At 27.9% G+C, this 17,178-nt stretch overlaps 1 protein-coding gene across 1 annotated transcript; it reads right to left on the reverse strand.

The window, feature by feature from the left end:
• Window positions 1-7,005: 7,005 nt before the first annotated feature.
• Window positions 7,006-11,182, reverse strand: LOC107481289 (cyclin-D1-1). Its single transcript, XM_016101545.3, has 6 exons — window positions 10,732-11,182; window positions 10,496-10,582; window positions 9,048-9,146; window positions 8,764-8,965; window positions 8,397-8,527; window positions 7,006-8,279 (listed from the first exon to the last, which is right to left on the reverse strand). Exons 1-6 carry the CDS (start codon window positions 10,987-10,989, stop codon window positions 8,034-8,036), a joined length of 1,023 nt encoding a protein of 340 aa, XP_015957031.1. The 5' UTR covers window positions 10,990-11,182; the 3' UTR covers window positions 7,006-8,033.
• Window positions 11,183-17,178: the final 5,996 nt, after the last annotated feature.

The raw sequence follows: 17,178 nt of genomic DNA on the forward strand, positions 1-17,178 counted from the left end.
ATAATATAATTAATTAATTATATATATTAAATTTTAATTTTTTAAAAATATTTTTTTAATTAAACAATATTTTAAATATCTTTATCCCAGTGATTTCTCAAATAAACAGCAGCTTCCGCTTTTTGTGCTATCAATTATATCTTTTGTTCATTACAGATGCATGCGAGCATCGATCAACATGCATCTAATAAAATCAAACTTTGTTTACCAACCAAAAAGTTAATAAAAAGTCACCTTGACCAAAACTTTAACCAATTTTACCAAACCATCATGTCTTTTCATAACTATGTATGACTCTTCAAAAATTTTAAACTATTAAATAAAAATACATAAATAATTATTTTTTTTACAATATTTTTTAATTTGCGAATTCAAACACTAATTATATATTTAATATATATCTTTTTCTCTCGCACAATAATCTCTCTTAAACATAAAGCACAAAATACATTTACACATAGATCTAGTTGTCTTAAGCTAAAAATATATTTTTAAAACGGTTAACATAAAATTATGTATTTTAAAAATTTAAGTTGTTTATTAGATAAAAACACAATAATATATATACATAGAGAATAATATTATACCAATATCTTAAAAACCGAAAAAACTTGCATGCATGCATATTCGTTTTTTACACTAATTTTATATAAATCGAAACTATTAATTTTAATTTAAAAATAAAAATTCCACTCAGTAATTTTTTATTTTATAATTTGCTTTTACATTGTGATAATAATCACTTAGATAAAGACATCTAAAACGTTTTTTCTAAATATTTTTAATAATTAAAATTTAATGCATATAATCAATTAAACTGTGTTATTTTTGTTAAAATTAGGCCAAATAAATTAATTTGACCAAAAAAATAATGAATCAAATCTTGAACCGATCTAAATTTATTTTTTTTTATAGAAAATAACTATAATACTCTTATTATAGAAAATAATAAAAATATTTCCTATTATAGAAGTATTTTAGTTATTTTCTATAATAAGGGTATTGTAGTCATTTTTTTTATAAAAAAATAAAATTAATTTAGACCAATTCAAGATTTGATTCACCATTTTTTCGGTCAAATTAATTTGTCTGACCTAATTTTAACAAATGTAACACGATTTAATTGATTATATGATAAAATTGTGAAAAAATAGGAAAGTGTGTAATATTGTTAAGGCATCTTTAAAAAAAGACATTCTACTTCTACATGTCTTTATTTAAGTGACTCCCATTGTAATAAAACTCTAAAAAGATCCAATACTTTTAATTTCACAAAAAAAAAATCCATATATAAAAAATTAGAGAGCATATTAATTCTATTATGCTTTATCGGATTTTTTCAAAGCGACAATAATAAAAGGGAACAGAGAAGAGTATCATTGTATGTTGCATGCGAGCCTATAGTTAATTACAAGTGCTATGAATCCAATTAACTAGGAAGAATCATTATTGATAACATACAATATATACAAAGAGAGTTTTACGTGTAAATATGATATGATATGAAATTTATATTGTCTAATAATAACTAGCGTTCACTTTTTTCATTTGTTGCTTTTCCCTAACTTACCTTTTTATTTTTATTATCTGTCTTTTATTCTTTCTAAAAAATAAAAATCCAATTGAATGGGACATGAGTGTCTGCATGACTTTAGAGTAGTAGTGCTGTGTCTTGTATTCAGCATCAGAATCCTCAGCAATCTCATGAGAACTCACTATCATTATTCTCGCTTTATTTTGAAACCCTCAAGGGACATAAATGGAACTTTATTTTTTCAGATACCCATACCCACCAAGTATACCAAAAGACCAAATAATTTTCCATCAGGCCGTGGCTTTTCTTGAGGGAGAATCTTTGCACGTACGTTATATTATAGCTTTTTTTAATACTTAAAAATATTTTTAACCACTTAATAATTTTATATTTGTATATTATTAGTATTATTATTTCTATTATTATATAATTGAAATAGATGGTTATAATTTTTTTTTCCGCTAAAAAGACACATTAAATGACTTTTTAAAAAATGCAATAATCTCTTCCTCCTTTACACATGGCCACCAAAAGTTGGAATAAATTCCCTGACTATAAGAGAGGATAAACCGATAAAGAGCTATATATATATATATATATATATATCCCCAAAAGCCCTACCAATTTTTTGAGAGGAGAAAAGTATGGTTGGCTTTTTTGTTGTATACTTAGGATTCCTAAATATTCCCACTTTAAAGTTCATTTTGCTTACAAAAAAAAAGAGGTTCGTGGGGGAGGGTTATATTTTTCTTTAGTGCAAGATAAGGAAAGCAAATAAATGTAATGGATTACTATATACATTTAAGACAAAAATAAAGGAAACTCGGTAGTGCACAATTGGTCCCCAGTGCCACGCTCTAATATGTCTACACAATGTTGATTATAGTTTAACTATTTGTAGAGTTTTTAATAATAATTATTGACATGATTATTATATTCCTTTTCACATATGCCATAATAATAAGTAAATCATAAGCCATAACAAGATAAGGTCTTCAATATTGATGATGAAGAAAGCCCAAACTCCCATGTGTACTAGACTACTAGCTAGTATTCTAGGCTCATCATGAGAAAGCTAATGGCCTTAGAATCTATATGTTATTATTATTATTATTATTATTATTATTATTATTATTATTATTATTATTATTATTATTATTATTATTGGACAGAAGAATCTATTTGTTATTGAAGTTTACCTTACTAGTTACTAGTCAATCAATAAAAACTTGTACTTGAGTACTTGATACAAAAATAAGTAGCACAATGAAAAACTCAATTGCCACCCCGATAAATTAAATCTTCTGTGAATTAGGTACATAAAATTTAAAAATAATTACTAATATAAGCATTTCCATCCAAGTCCTAATAATAAATCACCGGGTTTGGTAGCCTCGCACCATTCATATATAAAAAAAATATATTATTCAAAAGGGTCCCTAAACCCATAAATCATATATACTTACGTCATCAATTCATCATGAAATTAATAATAAACCCTTTACTTATCTAGCAATTAAGGGAAAAATAATAGTATATATATATGTAAACATTTCATGAAACGAACTATAAATTTCATCTGCTTACTTAGCTAGCTACCGTGTTCTAAGGTTTGTTTGCATCTCAAACATACAAATTTGGGTCACTTTTACAAATTGATTAGGAACGGATCATCGGTTTTATTGTGTTTGTTATATTAAATTTGGACTAATTTTTTATTGTTTTTAAAATATTATTGATTGACAAACAAAAATATTTAATAACAAAAAAATATTAGCCAAAATTTTTTAAAATTTATTATTTTTTATTGGTGAATTCTATTCAATCTCCTCTAAAATAACATGTAAGTTACTCTTTATGATGTGTTACACTCTAATTGATCATTATCTTAACTATAGTTAGATTATTTTGTAATTACTATTTGAGATGGGTAATGGTATAATTTCTTAAAATATCAAAAACTCCATTCCCGTTGAAGCAACTCCTTCCAACTCCTCCATTCTTTCTTCGTCACGTAGCTTCAAATCCTTCCAAGCATGTCGTCGACGTTTGTGACAAGAAGCGACCGTCGTCATCTACTACTCTATCACGCAATTTCATCTCTTTCTTCGGTGCATCATCCTTAACGACGTCGTTGAATTTCTTTCGTCCGTAACTTTGCCGTCCTTTCCAACGCCAACGTCATCTCCTGGTCCTCTCACTCAATCCCTCTTTCTGTCGTGAATGGTTAGTTTGGTTATTAAATTTTGTCATTAAAAAATATATCTTTATTTAATTACATGATGGAACATATATTCATATGTAAAATATAATATAATAAAATAAATCTATTTAGAGTACTTAAAAATATAATTAAAATCAGAAATATACAAATATAATAATAAAATTTATACTCTAAACAAGGAAACATTGCTTTAATCATACATGAATTATTTAAAAAATAAATAAATTGTTAAAATTAATAACACAAGTTTAAAATGATAAAATTCGACTTTCTCACAAATATTTTTTATAGCATTTTATTCTTTTAATTTTTAATTTATTAGTACTTTATTATTTAATTAATGATTAAACAAATTATTTTTATGAGAAATTATTTTTTGTATTATCTTAAAAAAAACCAATATAACAATTTAAAAAATAATGTAAAAATGACATTTTAAATAAAAAATAGTTAATATTAAAAATTTTAAATACAAAAATAAATTGTATAGATATCTAAGATATAAATATGAAATACATGTCTAAAATAAATAAAACAGATAAAAATAATTCTTTATTTCTCGTAAGTATGTCTAAAATAAATAAAACGGACAAAAATAATTTGTTATTTCTCATGAGTACTCCTTTTTTAGATTTTTTTAAACTGTTGTATTGGTCTCTTCTTTAAGATAATACAAAAAATAATTTCTCATAAAAATATTTTTTTAATTATTAATTAAATAATAAAATACTAATAAATTGAAAATTAAAAGAATAAAAATACTATAAAAAGAATACGGTAAAAAATTGGATTTTATCATTTTAAATTTGTATTATTAATTTTAATAATAATTTATTTTTAAATAATTTATGTATGATAAACAAATATGTTTACTTGTTTAGAATACAAATTTATTATTATATTTATATGTTCACGAATTTAATTATATTTTTAAATATTCTAAATAGATTTATTTTATTATATTATATTTTAACTATGAATATATATTTCATCATGTAATTAAATAAAAATATGTTTTTTTAATGAAAAAATGTAATAACTAAACTAACCATTAATTATGTTGGTAAGAAGTGATCCACGATAGAAAGAGGGATAAAGTGAAGACGACTGGAGATAGCGATAACGGGGAAGAATGGCCAATGGAAATTCAACAACGTCGTTAAGGAATGATGCATTGAAGAGAGATTGCCTGAGAGGACAATAGATCGCAACGAGGTCGGCGCTGCTTCTTGTCACCACTGCGGCGACGACGATACTTAGAAAGATTGAAGTTACATGATGAAAAAATAATGGAAGAGTGAAGATATGCTTCCATAAATTACAAAATATTCCAACTATGGTTAAGATACTGACCAATTAGAGTGTAACACATCATGAAGGATAACTTACATGTTATTTTAAAAGAGGTTGGGTAGAATTTACCTTTTTATTTTATTTAATATATTTTATAATAAATATATAATAAATAAGATAAATTTAAACTATTTGAATTGATTAACTTTTATCTCTGTAATTTGACTGATTAGTAAATTATTGCATTCTTTCCGCTCCAATGTTTGTCCTAATATCCGTCTCATTAACCTTATAATTCAAAAGTAAGCTTTTATTTAATTAATTAATGTCTAAAATTTTTGTCGCACATGAACCGTGAGTGACAATTATATTTCTTTATATGTATCGTGTATAAATATCAATGATCAATTAGATTTAATTAGCACTTGATTCAAATTTTTGGATCACGTCCCGTAGTGTGGGTCTAATGAGGGATATGCAATTAAATCGATTGATTGGAGATGCAGCTACCTTTAATTAATTGGCACGTCTCTGAAAAAATTGCCAAGTGTGGGAATAAGACATCTAATTTGGGTTAGAAAAAGTCCCCCATATGAAAAGAGATTATGACTCAGATGACTTAGACATTTTTATCGCACCGAAGAATTCTTCTGTATATTATAATTAAAAAGGATAAAAATATGGATAATAATTACAAATTTCCCCAAAACTTAAATTAATTAATTAATTTAATTTCATCTTTGTACACATGCAGTTCATGCTAATATCCAATCAAAGCAATAAAAGAAATAAAGAGATACTGAACTATATATAAGATTGTTGTCACAAATCTATTATAAGTTTTATTATGGTCTATCTGGGAAGTAGAATATATATATGGTTTGATCAACATAAATTAATTAGACTTTAGACACAAGCGTATGGGATGTGATGGAGAAAATAAGAATTTGTGCCAATAATATAAGCTGTCATGTGGTTGTCATGCAAGCGTATAGAAGGATGATAAGATTTCATGAGAAATGGTTAACACTTATTAACATGCTTGTTTATTACTTTTTCTAAGAAAAATGAAAAAACAAAAAAGACATGGTGGTGGTATGTTAGTGCTACTAGATGCAAAAATAATATACCTTATGTCGGAGATAGGGGCTAAATGACAACGTCTTATAGAGCTGGACATTTCACTATTTGAAGAGACTACATAGATATTATTATTACAGAAAAAATTCTTGATTAAAGTATCTTTTCTGAGATCTGTATGCTTTTTCCAGCTTTTGCTCTTGTTTTTTTCTCTCTTTTTTTTGATCTTGGCACTTCTAGTCTAGCTTTAATTTGTACTATTTGTTAGCATAATAATAATTATTATTAAAAATAAAAATTGCTTCTCAGAAGATCGAAGATATATATATAAAGAGTAATTAAAAGGCCAGGTTATATGTTGCTATATATTAGTTTCAAAGCCCCCTCTGTAGGTGGCCATTGTTAATTGTTGCTACCCCATGCATGTTCCACTTCATTATGGATCATTTAATTGTGTCTAATGTGAAAAAGAAACATGGTAAATAATGATATCCACATGTTTGGATCCAGATATATAATGGAAGAGATTGTTGGGGGGCTAATTGAAGATGATTTGTATATATAGAATACCATAATAGCACAGGCTGGAGAGAAGGTCACGAGGCTCTTAAGATCAGAGGAGTCATAGTCACTGATTGGTAATCTTTTATGACTTGAGGGACCAAGCATTGCACCCCCTACTCTTCACTACATTCCACACAGCACAATCTTACATGCAATTTTCTTTTCTTTTGAGTAATAAGAACAAAGGCAAAACTACAAAATGAATCACATGAGAGCTTTGAAAGGAACAACCAGATGAATATATACACAAATATAAGCACATAAAATCACATGATAAGACTTAAGATTAAGAGGACATGTGACCAAAATATGAAATTAATAAAGTCATTTATTAATGAATTCAATACAAACCACACGCAAATAAAAGGCCCCAAAGACCTTTTTCTCTCAATTTTATAAGCCAAATTTAGGCCACTATGAAAAAGAGGGTTCTCTCATGATCCCTCTCTCTCTTGAAAACAAATAAAAGAAATCCAAAGTTTAAACCTATAAACACGTATTTCCCATCACATGCGTGGACACCAGGCAATGGAGTCCTGTATAGTTAGGCCATACCTCGAGGCCAAAGAAGAAATAAAGAAAAAATGTAAAAAAAAAATAATAATAAAAATATATCACACCCACACACACGTAATTGGCACGTGAAAACAGCACCAATCTGCACACGTGCCACAGTAAAGTCCACAAAATGTAGCCAACTCCAAACTGTTGCTGAGTAGTGTTGACTGCAGAAGAAACAATGATGCATGCTGGCAAAGATGAGAAGCTTGACTAATATGATGACATGAATAATGAACAGCTACCCCCCAAACTTCAAAGCTTCAAATTCAATACGTACCTGGCTCCACTATCTTCATCTATTTCACCAACAATCAATGCAACCTTTGAATATTCGTCCAATCTCCAACCCCCTCTTTCTTTCTTTCCATGCATCCACACTTGCATTGCAAGACCAATCCATAAATGAATCTATCAGTATTTCCCTTTCTGAATTCTCACTCACAGCAAATTCTATTTATGTTACAAAATCTTCCCTTCCCCAAGGGAATCTGCAAAACCATTAATGAATGGCAATGCCAACCAACTTGAAATAATAATTATTATAAATTATAAATTCTCCAAGCTCCAAACCCATCAAACTCACATCATACATATACAATATACACTTTATAGTAATCTACACCATCACTCATGAGTCAATTTTTAATCACAAAAAAAAAAAACCTTCTAAAAAATTTTGAGGTTTCTACATAGACAGCATGGACGACCACCTTATTTCCTTCCTTTTCTTTTTTGTTTCTCCCTCCCTCATTATTTATTCCCCCACCCCCCTCATTTTCACACGGAGTTTCCCTTTTCATCTTCATTCACCCGCAAACTGTCATTTAATTTTCTCCTTTTATTGTAAGACAAGGATAATGAAGAAGAGGGCGAGGGGAATGATGATGCAACAGTGATAGTACTCGACCTCATTCGGGTCCTAGTTGTTACTCGCATCTGTGGCAAATACTTAGGTGGATTTCTCCGATTACTGTGAATCACAATAAGTTCTTGCATCAACTGGTAGCACCCTATAATTTTTTCCTGCAACGACCACATGCATATATATATATCTTATTTGGAACCTGATCTGATATCTATCATAATATTGATAACTTGTACATGTATATCTATTAATTATTTAGCATAGTACATGCTTACTTTTCTTAGTCCCTGGCACCATGATTCAGCATTCTCAGGCTTAACAAGAGACCAATTAGGAATTTCATTAGCTGCACAGAGTATTGCTGCGGCAGCAATACATGATGGCCTGTAAGCAAGAAAGCTAGCCTCTGTCCACCAAAAATTCAATATAACAAAAAAGAATTATTAATAATCACATTGAGCAACCAACAATGCATGCTTTAATTTCATTACTTTCCACTAATATTTAATTATGTCAAGTTTCAACGGTGTTATTCATTTATTGTCTATGAAGTCCAGCTACCTCAACAACAGTTAACTACCATAATGTCCAACAAATTGAAGCTTTCTGAAAATATATGCATTTTAATTTCATGACCTATACCTTGGATATTAGATAAGATGATTTCCGTAGCTCGAGAAATGAGGAAGGGAGTAAAATTTCCAGCTGAATCAATTTTGCACGCAAAGAAATCAAGGAAGCTAAGTGGGGTAACTGATCTAAGCCTCCAATCCAACACACTAAGAACAAGTAGCTCCATCCTACGTATGGTTCCCGGCTCAAATACGTATTTGGCTCCTTCCACCTGTTTAAATAATTACACATGCCAAATCAACATAGTTTCTTATTAATTATCTATTTGAACTTTGAAAGGATTCCTCATATACCTGAAGGTCCAAGAGAGAGGGAACAAGAGGTTCCTCCATCTTTGCCGCTAAAGACAAACAAGCAACTGCTAGAAGCTGAAGAGTCCACCCACTTGTTTGCTGTAATCAAGTGTCAACATAACGGAAATGCTAATAATTAAGTAATTATCATTATCTTGATTCATGATCACTGTATAATAAATTAAACCATTAATAATTTGTTTAATTTCATAGCTTCTATATGTCTTAAATAGTATTCACACATCAGCCATGCACGTGCCAGGTTAGAGAGTAATACTAGAAGCTTGCCCGACCTGTCATTTTTCATGATCCAAAAATCTACAACAGTATCCTTTTACAAATAAAAAATGCAAGTGGTATATTAAAATCTGTTATTAAAATTATTCTCTAATATATTTGTGTATAAATATATGTATAATTTAATTTTACTTTAATATATATTTTATATTAATGATTGACTTTAGTAATTGATTTTGATCTATACGTAATATAATCGGTTCTAAATACGCATACATTATGAAAAAATGAATTATATATATGTATTTTGTGTAGATATGTTTTTGTATTTTTTATTAAAAGTGATGAAATATTAGGTATCTAGTTTTTTTTAATTAATTTAAAACTGGAAAAAGATAAAAAAATTGCATTTCTCTTATTGATATATACCATATATTATATACTAGCTACTTGATATTTGTTTTTACGTGAAGAATTGACTTGCTAATAGTATAAATTATTCGTACACAATTATAGCGAAAAAGGTACTTTTACATATATATATTTATAAAATTCAAGACTATTTTATCATTTGTCGAATATAAACAAGTGCTTTATTTAATCAATAATTGACGAGTTAATGTTATAGTAGCTGCGCTGCTTTTGGATTCAACTGAAAACGATCCAAAACCAATTAGAGTCCTAGACACAATAATTAGGTCTTAATTAAATATGAATACGTAACAAACAAGATAATAAAGAGAGTAGGTATTTGCACACTTACTGTAGCCAATCTAAAAGTTTGTTAAGCAATTAAGTAATCAAGTAGCAACATATTATTGACTCTTGCCGATGTTATCACGGATAGTCATACCATGGGTTGCTATAATGATATACTTTTTCTTTTTTATTTTGGTAGACAATGAAAAACACAAGAAACTTAATACAGTATTTTTAATATATTTAAAAGATTTTTTAATTAATAATTAAAAATTATTAAATAATTTTATAAATTTAATTATATTATTATTTAATTTCTTTTAATTATTACCTTTACATGAAAACTGAAAAGAGAGTACATGAGTTTTCACCGTGCAATTAATAAGAAGTTTTGGCATTTGAAAAGTTGTGTAACTAATTACTGCGTTAGAAAATTTCTTCCCACGCACGTGACAATATGATTTGATTTGAGGAAACGTAAATTAAAGCTGTGTGGAGAGGAGAGTGCTGACCGGCAGCTGGCGAGAGTCCAAAAACCGATCCAAGTAATTAACGGAGAGGTATGCCGTCAGAGGCTGAAAGCCATAGTACGAGTGAACCTGCGAAACACGTAATAATAATTAGGGAAAATCGAAGATCTAGAAGTTACTAGAGAAACGCAGTAGTTAGTTACGGCAGTGGCATTAATGTAAAATGAGGGAATTTTGGAAGGAACGGAGCGAGAGAAGTGGTATTCAGTTGTAACTACCTTGAGGATCCATGCAACGGATTGTTCTCTTGCGTTGGCGTCGAGGGAGCGAGACTGAAACCTGGAGAGGTACTCCAATCCGGGGACGAAGTTGCGTTCGTGCTCCATGAAACACGCGATGGATTCCTCCGTCCACGACGACGACAATGAAGAAGACGAAGAAGACGATGATGATGAAGGTGATTCCGGCGAGTGTTGTGTGGAGAGGATTCCGGAGGAGTCCTCGCAGCAGAGGAGGTCATGGTGGCAAAGAGGCATATGTATGTGTAGTTTATTCAGTTTGCTGCGGCCATGTGGATGGTTGAGTCGGCGGAGAGAGAGTGATGGACTTTAAAAGCAGTGTGTGAGAAATAAAGACAGAGTGTGATGAGTGAGTGGAGGAGCGTGGTTGGTGAAAGAGATGTATGTATTGTTGTGTTTGGTTTGGTTTGTTTTGAAGCTTCAGCGTCTGCCTGTTTCACTTAAAAAATAAATTCATCAATTATACATTTTTTCAAATAAGTGCGTGTTTGATTTGATAAATAGAAGCGTGGGGACAGTAACAGTAGTAGATATCAAACTGAGATGTGGTGGCATGACATAATTGGGCTTCCATAAATCACCCTAATGAAACTATTTGAGCAGTATTGGTAGAAAGATGAAGATGAAGATATTGTTTGGATTAGATGGAATTTGAGACAAGTCATTTTCTTACTGTTTGGATTCACGGTTGGTCATTGGAATTGAAATAACGGAAATGGAATACAACGCTATATTGTGTTAGTGTTGTAAGTGTGAGAAGTGTTGAAATTAGTTTTACATCAAAAAAAATTAAGAAAGAGTGAGGAGTTTATAAGATGCGAGACCCATTAATTTAACATTTTAAGGTTTTGAATTAGATTTATTCTTCTTCACGGTTGGTTCAAGATATTGAATATGTTCATTTTACTAAGTGTGTAAAATATTTATTTTACTAAGTATGTAAATGGTTATTTTAATATTAAAATGTAGGTAAATAATTTGGAGGTATAATGTTTTTTATTTGATTGAATTATTGAAGGGCGCATAAAGCTAGCCTTTATACATTGTTTATTGAGTGCAAATAACCATGATAAATGACAAGTTACTAATTAACACATGACATGATCAAACATATCTCAACAGACAACACATTGCAAAATTAAATTACGGAGGGCAAATCGCAAATAAAACTATGGTGAACTGTTGAAAAAATTATTCTAGGAAAAATTATTCATTAATGACATGTAATAATAATTACTTAAGTTTACAATGTTTTTACTTAATAATCATGCATAACCATATTATTTTATATATATATTAAGCATATAATTATAATAAGAGTTTAGAGACATGATAAATTTAGCATAATTATAATAATGAATGATAACTGAACGTTGATTGATCAATTTCATTGATACATAAAATAAAGATAATATTTTTAACAGTTACAGTTATTGGATGAAACGCACAAATTATTTAAAAATTCAAAATGTCCATGAGTTACACTAGCTAGCTAGCTAGTACGAAAATATTCTTGAATTTGTTTTATATAACATAGTTGGGGACGCTGAATTGATAAATGAAGCTAGCTAGGAAGCTAGCTAGTGAACCATATTTGATATTAAATATTGGTGATGATTAATTAAATTTGGGACCTTTCAATACCTATTATTAACAATCCTGCTAGTTAGATAACAAGAGATGCGAATAATTTAAATAATAGACTATATTTTAGGTTTATTAATTATTCAAAATAAAAATTATATCTAATTAATTCAAAATTTATTTTTTAAAATTAAAATTATTTTTTTAATCTATTATTTAAATTATTAAAAAAAACGTTATTTCTTTATACTTTTTTATTATCAACTTATCACCCCAAAAATGCAATTGGATTACCGATTTCGCTTTCAGCCTTGTCCCCTTTGTGTGCGCCATCATAACATTTTCGTTTATAGTATTTGTTTGTCTTTTGCATGTAGTTTCCTAAGCGCCAAGTGCCCAAATAAAATCCAAATACAAGTTCATATTTTGTTTGTCTAAAAATTAATTTGCACACTGCAAGCGTGTTTTTTTTTTTCTAATTGAACCCCTATAATTGGTTGCATATATAATTATTTATGTATCTTTTAATAATTTAAAAGTTAAAAAAAATTAGTTTTATAACCTACATAATACTTAGTCAGAGTTTTTATAGTCAAATTTAAAAAAAAATCGATCTTTCTTTTAATTCGATATTAAATGAATTTATTTACTATTTATACTTCAAATGCAAAAGATATAAAGATATAATAGATAACTAAGATTTAAAATTTAGTAAAATTTATTTTTTTTATCAACATTTATAATTATTAATCTAATTTTTTTAATTTAGTAATTTAATAACATGCTTATAATTTATATTTTTAAATATTATTAACTAATTACTGATAAAAAAATTCTGCTAGTTCTCTTGCATTACAATTTTTAGAAGACTTCCATGATTGCTTTTAAATTTAGAAGAATAAGAAAATAAAGTTTAAAAAAAAAATATTTTCGTATTTTTCCTTGTCTTTTGTTGATTAAATAAATCACATAGCATTATTCTTACTTGGTAGTCTTACTCTTAGACATGGATGGAACATATATAGGTTGGGTATGGACCAATGAGCAATGTGAGGCACTAGGTTGTGATAGTAATTTGCTTTGTATTCCTGATAAATCATTGTTCCATAGAGTTTTTATTTTTTATTTTTTTGTCTTTTAAATCATTCAACTATATATCTATTATCTAATATTATCTTAAACTCCTTCTTTTAAGTTAGTTTCTTCTAATAGAAATTACATTGACATGTCCAAATTTTCGACTTTCATCTCTGCTCTTAATCTACCTTTTACTAAATATTTCATAAGATAAATTATTTGCTCATTATTTAAGGTTAGATATCCTTCTGCAATATATATGTTTGTCTCCAGTTTTATACACCTTCTTAATATAGTTTTTAATTTGTAGATACTCTATTTTCTAAAATCTTTTGATTCTTACAATTTTACACTACCCATAAAATAGCAAAAAAAAATAACATAATCTATATCTTTGTCCTCTATCCATATACTTTATGATTTAAACAAAACTCTTATTTCATTAGGACTTACCTAACTTACTCTTCTCCAATTTATAGCTAACTACCAAAGTTTACAAGAAAATTTACATAGAAAGAATATATGTCTCTCCTTACAAGATTCTCTCATGTATTTAGTGTGTCCTGTTAATGTTGCAAGTGTGAGAAATGTTGAAATTAGTCTCACATCAAAGAAAACAAGAAAGAGTGAGGAGTTTATAAAATGAGAGACCCATTTATTTGATATCTTAAGGTTTTGAGTTGAATGTGATGTCTTTTCATGTTATGTTCTCTCGTTTAATAAAAACCGAAATCATTAATAATTGGCCGAATTTATTTATTTTTTTAGTGATCATGTTTTAGTGATACCTTATAAATTATCTCTTGAAATAGATTATTGAGTTTAGAATTTGAAATTAAAACACTCATATATACGTCCTGCATCTTAACATCAATGTCTTGCTGATGTGGACCTGGTGGCTCTCTAGAAGTAGCTGTAAATATTGGTCATCAAATAATACACTTATTTAAGTTTTAATTTCCTTTTGAAATATCTATCCTCATAAATGCCAAAAAAAAAAAAACTACTTTTAGTATTGTGTTAATCTAAATTGCAAATTGACCTGAAGACTTGCATACTATTATAGACACAGAGTAATGCTATATACTTTATTGGTTGGGTTGAATTGTCTTCTTCCTTGAAACCAAACATTAAAAATTTGACTCCCACAAATATAGTGGGAGCTGCATAGTGCTGCTCTGAGCTGTGCATTTCCACATCAATCATATAATAAGTGCCTTGAAATTAAAGATAGCTGGAAAATACTAATTTCACAATTAGCAATTAATAATTATAATAAATAAGTTTGAATTGTCTTTACTAATTTTCTACTCTCTTAACTTAGCATAAATAATCACAATAAAAAAACCACTTAAATTAAATAATCAGATAACCAATATAAATGCAATCTTGTATGACTTTTAAAGATGGCATATATGTATGTGGATGATTTATTTATTTTCAAGTAAATGACATACATTGGTTAAAAAAAAAATTATTGGATGATTTATTTATTCGATCACCAATTTTTTTTAAAATATACTAAATAATAGAATATAAGATGAAAAAATATTATATTTGACACAAATATTAAAATGTTAAGTTAATGAATTTCTCATTTTATAATTTTTTTTTATGTGTAACTAAGTTAGGTGGTTATTGGTCAATCAATTTGGCTTTGCCTTTGACATATATGGTTAGAAACTAGTTGTCTTTCATTCTAACCTAAAAAGGAAAACTTCAATATAATTGAACTAAATAATTCCATAATTGTGTTACGAGGACTAGTGTACTACTACTAGCTAGTACCCATGGAACAGTACCCTGTATTAGTAAAATCTAAATGAAGTCGAAGTTAAATCGAATTATAGAATACTTAGAAATGATCAAGTGAATTTAGATAAAAATCATGACACAATTAGTTACCATTATTTAATAATATACTCAAAATCCACATATATAAAACTTTATTAAATAGCCCTGGCCTTAACTTTAATTGCTTTCAATAATTGAGATTAAAAATGAACTAACCTAGCTTGGCTAGCTAGAATATGCAATTGATAACCTATCACTAGCAAACCCCTTGGTATTATTAATTAGTGAATGCTATGATGCTTATAACATTGTATATAATTTACTAAAAAAGACAAATAGATAATATTTAATAAATTTTAAATATTTTATTTTTATTTTATATATTTTATTTTTTATTTATAAAAATAAATTAAACAATTTAAATATTATAATAAAAATATTATAGAATTTACCTTACTAATTTGGTGGTGGATGGGTTCTTTTGTCAAAATATTGCCATCATTCACCATGCCTATATTTAATGATTTATAGATATAAATATATAAAAAGTATTTTTTATTTAAAAAAAAAAGGCAAAAATCCACTTTTATTTGTATAGAATTACATCAAGATGACATCATTTTTTTCTTCTTCTGGTTTTTGTGTTAGTCACAATAAGAAATTGAAAAAGACTTTGCTTCTGTTTGACTAAGACAACCCATGCCCGGAAATGGGGATATGTTCACCCCCAAAAAAAAAAAATCATATGTGGTTGTTCTCTTTCTTTGTAGTTTATAGCATATGAATTTATCTATTGATAATTGATTACTTTAAAAGAAAAAAAAATGCAAAGTAGCTAAATAATTTTCAGTACTATATAGTTTATTTTCCCTATTGGCTATTTGATCCTTGTATTATCTACTTTCATAGATATGAAGAGGCAAGGCATTGCATCTTTTTTCAACACTTTCTAGTTCTTTTCACATTTTTGGTTTATGTTTCTTTTTCCTTTTCATGTTATTTGAAATGAATTGAAGAAAAGAAACTTAAAAGTGGCATGCATTGTGATAAGTACAATTGAGTTTGATTTAAGGGCGCAATAGGATATTAGTTCCTATCAAAGTTAGGAGCCTCTCACAAAAAGAAATTAAACCCCATTATTATATGGTGAGTTCTAACATGTAGAATAAAGATTCTTTCTACATCTATAGAAAGACACATGTCAACATTAGAAGAGGATAAGGAACTATGCACGCAAAATTAGACAGCATATTCTATAAAGTTGGGTCCCACTAATTTATAGGTTTGCAGTTTGGTTAGTCCTACAATAAAATGTTCTATGTACTAAGTAGATGCTGATCCATATTAATTACCATATTAATTATTCAATTGTATTTATCAATTTATTTATGTATTTTTTTCTTAATAGGTGTAGATATTTATTATATATTTTTTAAGTCATAAAAAAGGAATATTTTGAAAAAGCCATTAAAAAAATACAAGAATAATACGACAGATTTAATGCACATTCACATGCATATTAGTTATTGAATAGCCCTTGTTAATTTTTATTAGATCAAAATCACTTAAATATTTTCAACACTCAACATAAATGTATCTTAAATTCAACAAAAATATGAAACTTATACCTATTCGGCTATTCCTTTCACAAAATTAAAAATTAAAAATTAAAAGTAACAAATGCCTCCTAAACAAGGAGTAAATAAAATAGGAACTTATCACAGTTATGCTTTCATGTACTTGTAGATAAATTTAAATCATCGAACATCAAAATTTAAATAACTTAATGCATTTAAATTATAATTTTTTAAATATAAATGTCATGGGAATGTAATTTTTTTTTATTTTTTTTGTACATGACAAAATAAAAATATGTATTTTCTGTCATAGTCCTATAAACAGTGACGGATCCATAAAACTTTAAGAGCGAGGACAAAAATATATATCTTAAAATGAATTTTATTGAACATT

This window comes from Arachis duranensis, chromosome 3 (assembly GCF_000817695.3).
Source record: "Arachis duranensis cultivar V14167 chromosome 3, aradu.V14167.gnm2.J7QH, whole genome shotgun sequence".
NCBI lineage: Eukaryota > Viridiplantae > Streptophyta > Magnoliopsida > Fabales > Fabaceae > Arachis > Arachis duranensis.

Bases quoted from the DNA above. Each gene is read 5' to 3' on its own strand.
- LOC107481289 (XM_016101545.3), bottom strand. From the start codon at position 10,989: ATGCCTCTTTGCCACCATGACCTCCTCTGCTGCGAGGACTCCTCCGGA. The intron at 9,147-10,495 runs GTCAGCACTCTC...ACTTGATTACAG, and splicing joins TGGACTCTCGCCAGCTGCCG to CAAACAAGTGGGTGGACTCT. The intron at 8,528-8,763 runs GTATAGGTCATG...TTTGGTGGACAG, and splicing joins CATCTTATCTAATATCCAAG to AGGCTAGCTTTCTTGCTTAC.